General features: G+C 39.4%; 1 protein-coding gene across 1 annotated transcript in view; it reads right to left on the bottom strand.

The window, feature by feature from the left end:
* LOC122990532 (zinc finger RNA-binding protein-like) overlaps positions 1-7558 on the bottom strand; it is a 49566-nt gene that overhangs the window by 32894 nt on the left and 9114 nt on the right. The window contains exons 2-4 of the mRNA XM_044363901.1: positions 6868-7024; positions 1510-1712; positions 275-425 (exon numbers count right to left, since the gene is read on the bottom strand). Of these exons, the coding sequence (XP_044219836.1) occupies positions 275-425; positions 1510-1712; positions 6868-7024 (511 nt within the window). The remainder of the gene's footprint in view (positions 1-274; positions 426-1509; positions 1713-6867; positions 7025-7558) is intronic.

The raw sequence follows: 7558 nt of genomic DNA, 5'->3' as shown, positions 1-7558 counted from the left end.
GAGGGCCGTTGATGTAGAACTTTTCACCTTATGTAAGTAACACTGCAATTATTCGACCAATGAGAATTTGGTTGGATGAGAGCATACCAACCAACTAATCGACCAGTTGACCAGGAGACTACAGCCCTACTTTCTGGAATCTTGTTCAGTCCATGTCTGTAAGAATTCAAGATGTTTTTGAGGCAAATAGGTGTCTTACAAAGTACTAGGCAGGTACCTATTAAAATGGCCACTGAAAAAATGAATTGTGGTATGACATTTGTAAAGATAGTACTGTTAGTTGTTTGGGGAGGTGCTCCACAATGTGGGTGAGGAGACCCTTTGTGGGCTTGTCAGAGCAGAGCAGGACTAGGTTGACATTCTTGTCCCCACGAAGAAGCAAGCCTTTTGCCAGGACTCCCACCCTCATCACTCCCTTCAGGGCTCTAGACAGATACACAAGAAAGATGGGAAGGGAAAATATGGCAAAGCAAAAGAAGCAACAATTAAGATGTCAACATTCTGAAAAGTTAATTACATCCAAATACAGTATTTCAATGGCAACAATGTATAGAGTTACTACTTGAAAGAGGAAAGAGAATTAGACTTATGAGGACATTGAATTTGGTTACCTTCAAGTGTTCTAAACGATCACTCAGTTGCTGAATTCAACCCAAATGAAACTGAAAAGCGCAGACATGGCTGTGGAGGTGAAGTGAGCTGAGCAAGGTAATCTCCTGTCTTTTCCTTCTGCTATTGGCCACATTTTATTAATTTCATTATATGATCTGGCTTACATAACACAAAATGGAAGGTATGCAGTCTAAGAATATCACATATTTTTAAGCAGAGACATGCACCAGTTTGGGTGCCAAGTAACCGCATAAGTTCATGTGGTGGGGACTTTTTTAATTTAAGAAATTATCACTATGCTCCAAATGATGTTACTGTCTAAACCTGGAATCTGCAGTACAGATCACCAGACCAAAGAAAAGCACAGATGGTCAGTTACCGTTAGATCCCCCTGCTGTGTTGGAAGACTTAAAAAAGAAATTGAAAGCACCCACATTACATGAACTATAAAGTATATCAGCAAAATTAGCAACTGCAGGTGCAACACAAATACCTGCTGCTATAAGATTTACTGACATAAATGAAGAACTTCACATTCTACAAAGTCTTTTGAATTGCATATCGGTAAGAATCCACCATTAATCAAACTCACAGATTGCCTTCAAATTATATTTTGATGTGTATTTAAATCTACACTGGATGCAAATGTATAAACTAAATGAAGTAAAACTCAACATCACTGAACATGTTAATACAGTTTTGGGGTAACAGGTTGGTTCTGGTACTGAGCTTTACCAGTGTGGGGCAAGGAGGGATTTGCAAAACCTGACCTGTTCAGGACTATTCAGGTATATTCAGCATGTGCTTGAGTATGAGAAAATGTTGTCCTATGCAAAGGAAGGCTAACCTTTCTAACATGCATTGCTCTCAATTGTTTAAGCAGTCCAGATATCACACCTGTCTTTAGAGGGTTCTTTCTTCTCTTTGTCTTCTTCCTTGGCCTTGTCCTGGTCTGTAATTATGTCTGAGACCAGTTTGAGGGCACGTTCTGTGATTGACACAATCTTCTGAATAGACTGGAGCTCATCTTCTGAGGGGTAGATGGAAGCATGCTTGGTCATGACATAGCGGTCATCTGAAGAATCAGGCCGACGTGGGGGCTGTAGGTCACAAAGGTTCAAAACAAGTTTATTGTAAATTTTAGCTGGATTATAATGTTCTGAGGTCTGACACTCCTCAAGGGAGATCAGCATTGTCCCCGATTACACCTGGTATTAAACATCCGTCTCGGGTGATCCGATCACAGGTGGACAGCTCTGAATACAGGTGTAAATGCTTTTTAATGCTTCTTTTAGTAGTGTAAATGCAATATGTCCTGGGCCACATTGAAGGACTGACTATTCAACTGACGTCCTCTATTTTATGGTAGACCAGGCACAGGACCCTCCTTCCAAACCTGTTCAACTTGTTTGATAACAGGATAAACAAATTATTTTGTTTTTCATGTGAATTAAAAACGTAATCCACCTCCCGCTTTTTCCTGTTTTCCTCTTCAAATCTACAATTAGAATTGAAATTAAACCATGAATTTTTCGCTTGTCTGTCTAAAAAAATATTTCAGAAGCTAAACGTAGCTGGATAGTTTCCTCTGTCCTGTCAAGTTGATAAGTACAGTTTTTAGTTTTGCTGCACTGCTCCAACATAATGGAGCTCAGGATTTATCAAGAGGATGGCTGCATTACTCCAAACAATTTCACTGTACGAACCTACACTGTGTGTGTTTTGTATACATTTCTGTTTGAGTATGAAAGGCACAAGGATGCTTATGGGCAACGTTCAGCTCTCTAAAGCAGTATTTTAACTGCTTCTTCAGTTGGCAATTATCAGCCACCTCTTCTTTTATATTTTTCATTTATTCTTTCAGGTGGGTAAAAGTCACAAAGCACTTCACATCTTACTAGTAGTGTAGCCTTACTAATGAAGTTGTAATGTCTGTGTAGAACTGCACCGTGCTTATTTAGGTTACATTGTTACAGTGAGGCTATGTTATATATGACAAGTGACAGCATCTTGGTTAAGGTCTTTGATAGAATGACTGTTTGTGTTGATAGTTGTTTGGTTTATAAATGTCATATTGTAGTTTTATTGTTCATTGTTAATATGTAGATTACCTTAAACTAGCGCTAGCTACTGAAACAGCATCTGTTGCCATGGCAACAGTAAGCATTCATGTTGCGGGCTGGGGGAAACGGGCAGTGTGCAGGATTTTATACATTGTAAATATCATTAAGATACATTATAAACAGACCAGAAGTCATACCAATCCAATCTGTAAAGAGGGCCACTGTAGAAGATACTAGTGACTGACATCCAGACATCTCTCCACAACCTTTCAATACAAGTGTAATCAGTAGAAAATTATGGAGTTTAAGATTTAGACATTTTCAGCACAGCATTTAAAAGATGACTACTTTTATCTACCATTTTATTGTTGAACAATAATAAAAAGATAAATAAATAAACAGTTATTCATAAAACAGAATGAATACAAATGCAAAATGTAAATGTACCTACATCTGATCTAACCCATACAGTCTATGGTACTGTTTACACCTGGCATTAACAAGCGTCTCAGGTGATCCGATCACAAATGGACAGCTTTACTGAGATGCTGTCACTTGTCATATCTTAACGTAGCCTCACTGTAACAATGTAACCTAACTAAACACGGTGTAGTTCTACATAGACATTACAACTACATTAGTAAGGCTACACTACTAATCAGATGTGAAGTGCTTTGTGACTTTTACCCACCTGAAAGAATAAATGAAAAATATAAAGGATGAGGTGACTGGTAATTGCCAACTGAAGAAGCAGTCAAGCGTCCGCTTTAGAGAGCTGAATGTTGCCCACAAGTATCCTTGTGCCTTTCATACTCAAACAGAAATGTATACAAAAGTGTGTGCTAAATTATATACATAGAACAAATAAACACACACTAAACACTCACTGTATGTCATAAACATAAAATAATGAATGCACATTACTTATAGCTGATTATTTTAAAAAAACAAAAACACAAAGAAACATGCAGCCCATAGAAAGACTGCATGCTCTTACTTTGAAATGCGGAAACGACGTCGTCAGCAGGCGATCACGTGCTATCTGAAAATGACCAAGTGATACAAGTGGATTTGAGACAAACGTTCCACCAGTCCGAATGAAAAACTACGTGTGTGTAAAAAGCAAATCCACAAGCGAATGCCTGTTGGAAAGTTGTAAACGTTAGGAAGATATTCACAAATGCTTTTCATTTATTTGTAAATTAATTTAATGTATTCAAAGATATATTTTTTATTTGTTTGTGTATTTGCAGATCCATTTTATATTTACAAAATATTTTTGGAAGATATTTTATATTTACAGATAACACATTAACGCAGATTGTCGATCTAGCTAGAATATTGCAAGTAAACCCAAGGAACACACTTTTTCAGAAAGACTGATGAAAGAAATGCTAAATGAGAGATTGCATTGAGTTACAGAAGCTAGTGCTTCAAATATTAGCACTACTAACCAAGCCTGCTACCTTGTGGCCATTTGTAAAGGACATATCCTGATCAAAGATAACTCCCAGATTCCTTACGGTGGTGCTGGAGGCCAGGGTAATGCCATCCAGAGTAGCTTTATCATTAGATAATGTGTTTCTAAGGTGTTTAGGGCCAAGTACAATAACTTCAGTTTTATCTGAATTTAGTAGTAGAAAATTGCAGGTCATCCAGGTCTTTATGTCGTTAAGGCATGTTTGGAGTTTGTTTAACTGATTGGGTTCATCTGGCTTCACTGATAAATATAATTGGGTGTCATCTGCGTAACAATGAAAATTTATGGAGTGTTTCCTAATAATATTACCTAAAGGAAGCATATATAAGGTGAATAGAATTGGTCCAAGTACAGAACCTTGTGGAACTCCGTGTCTAACTTTTGCCTTCACGGAGGATTCATCATTAACATGTACAAACTGAAATCGGTCTGATAAATAGGACTTAAACCAGCTTAATGCAGTTCCTTTAATGCCAATTAAATGTTCCAGTCTCTGCAAAAGGATGTGATGGTCAATTGTGTCGAATGCAGCACTAAGATCTAACAGGACAAGTATAGAGACAAATCCTTTGTCCGATGCAGTTAGGAGGTCATTTGTGACTTTCACCAGTGCTGTCTCTGTGCTATGATGCGCTCTAAATCCTGACTGAAAATCCTCGAATAAACTATTGTTATGTAGAAAGTCACATAACTCCCACATATATCAAATCTCAAGGACTGCCTTTTTTCACTTACGTAATATCACAAAAATCAGGCACATCCTGTCCCTAAAAGATGCAGAAAAACTAGTTCACGCATTTGTTACTTCTAGGCTGGATTATTGCAATTCCTTATTATCAGGCTGCCCTAACAAGTCTCTAAAGACTCTCCAACTGGTCCAGAATGCAGCTGCACGTGTTCTGACTAAAACTAGAAAAAGAGACCACATTTCTCCCATTTTAGCTTCACTACATTGGCTTCCTGTAAAATTTAGAATAGAATTTAAAATCCTTCTCCTAACTTACAAAGCCCTTAATGGTCAGGCACCATCATATCTTGAAGAGCTCATAATACCGTATTATCCCATTAGAACACTGCGCTCCCAGTATGCAGGCTTACTGGTGGTCCCTACAGTCTCTAAAAGTAGAATGGGAGGCAGAGCCTTCAGCTATCAGGCTCCTCTTCTATGGAACCATCTACCGGATTCAGTCCGGGGTGCAGACACCCTCTCTATGTTTAAGAGTAGGCTTAAAACTTTCCTTTTTGATAAAGCTTATAGTTAGGGCCGACCAGGCTCGCCTTGGATCAGCCCTTAGTTATGCTGCTATAGGCCTAGACTGCTGGGGGACTTCCCATGATGCACTGAGCTCCTCTCTCCTCCTCCTCCTCTCCATCTGTATGCATTCATGTAACATCAATGCATGTCACTAACTTTGCTTCTTCCCCGGAGTTTTTTGTGCTTTCTCATCTCACAGGAAAAGCTGAGTCCCGGGCCGAACCTTCGCGGTCCTTCACAGTCCTGATGGCATCCTTCCCTGGCTGTTGCTGCTCGTGCTTGTTGTTGTTGTGATTTTTTTCTTCTGTCCCCCCTCCCCCTTTCCCTCTCTCTTTCTCTCTCTCAACCCAACCGGTCAAAGCAGATGGCTGCCCACCAAGAGCCGGGGTCTGCTTGAGGTTTCTACCCGTTAAAGGGGAGTTTTTCCTTACCGCTGTCGTCAAGTGCTTGCTCATGGGGGAATTGTTGGGTCTCTGTATATTAAAGAGTACGGTCTTGACCTGCTCTATGTGAAAAGTGCCTTGAGATGACTTCTGTTGTGATATGGCGCTATATAAATAAAAATTGATTGATTGATTGATTGATTGTAAAGCACTTTGTATTTTAGCTTATGGCTTCTGAACTGTGAAGTGCAGAAGAAAAAATATTTCTGCGTGTTCCTTGGATCAAAATGACCCCATCAGTAATGGTCACAGCCACTTCCACTTGTTTTTTCAGCCATTAAAAAGATTTGTAAAATTATAATTCAGCCATCAGAATTCAGGTTTGTTACAAAGTTACTAGTAACCCGATGTGAGGTCTGTTGTAAAGTGCTTTGTTTCGGGCAATGAATCTAAAGCAACAGTGCCTTACTCAGACATGCAAATGAGGCCGCTGGTGTCAGGGTGCAAGCATGCCTAAAGTCTCTTTCTTCTTTTGCTGCTGTATTTGTTTCTCACATACTTCTTTGACTTTTTGAGATTAATATGAAGTAGCTGCTGAAACCCTGCAATTTCAATTTGGGATGAATTAAGTACTCTTGAAATATAATATTCTGTGCACAAAACTTTTATTTTGGAAAAAGTAACAACTACATAAAATATGGATGAACCTAGAATTTTTTTTTGAATGTATGTAAATTAATCCATGAAAGCTCTAGTGGGGAACAATGGCAAAGAAAACTATTATGACAGTGATGTGATGTTAAGATGTCAACAGCCAGGTAGTAAAGTAATAGTTTTTAGGGTCACTAGGGGGCAACAATTACCAACTGCATACCATTATCTAAAGTAAAGTGTGAAGTGTTAGAAATTCAGGCAACACTCAAACTGATATTAGCTTTTCTGAAAAACGAAACCTGCCAATCCAGTGATGCAGCCAACACATTGAGCTCCAATGAGAAAATACAGGGTTGGCGAAGAAGTTCAACTAAGCAATATACTGAGCCACACCACATAAGCACAATCATAAAGCCTTACCACAAGGCCTGTAGGCTGCAGGCCAGGAATGCCAGGCCGAACTCCAAGCAGACCAGGAGGGCCCTGTGGATAACCTGCATCTGGTATACGACGTCGCTCACCCCAGTGGTGCTGCTCCTCCTCCATACGTCTCCAGTACATGTCCTCTTCGTAGCGCCTGAAAATATAAACTACAGCTTGTCTCTTGTCTAGTTTAAAGCAGTTTGAAATACATTTCTAGTGTACAGAAGGCTGACAAATTAAAAGGAAAAAACTAATGAGTCTGAGTAAATTGTTGTTCAACCATGAGCCTCAAGAACAGTGTCAGTGCTCCTAGGCATAGATTCTCCAAGTCTGTGGAACTCTACTGGAGGGATGAACACCATTCTCCCCAAAGATATTTCCTCATTCTGTATGTCAGTAAAGATTCTCAGTCATCCAAATCATGGTATATCTAGAAGTGCTTCATCAAAAATTGGACTTCCTTCAAATCTCATCCAAAGATGATCCATCCGAATCTTCAGTTCTGATGGACTGGTGGAGAGTCCCAGGTATTCAACCTCTTTAGGGTCATTTACACCTCATGGGTCATTAACAGTGGTTAAATTAGGCTGGAGCTCGCTGATCTGAGCTCTTGACATTCAAGGCGCACCCTGCAGGAGCTCCATCTCCTTTAGTATCACAGTGTAGCAAATGCCCATACAATTTGTGT

The sequence above is a fragment of the Thunnus albacares genome, chromosome 2 (assembly GCF_914725855.1).
Source record: "Thunnus albacares chromosome 2, fThuAlb1.1, whole genome shotgun sequence".
Classification (NCBI taxonomy): Eukaryota; Metazoa; Chordata; class Actinopteri; order Scombriformes; family Scombridae; genus Thunnus; species Thunnus albacares.
The sequence above is the reverse complement of the archived record's forward strand: the minus strand, read 5'-3'. Positions and strand labels throughout refer to the sequence as shown.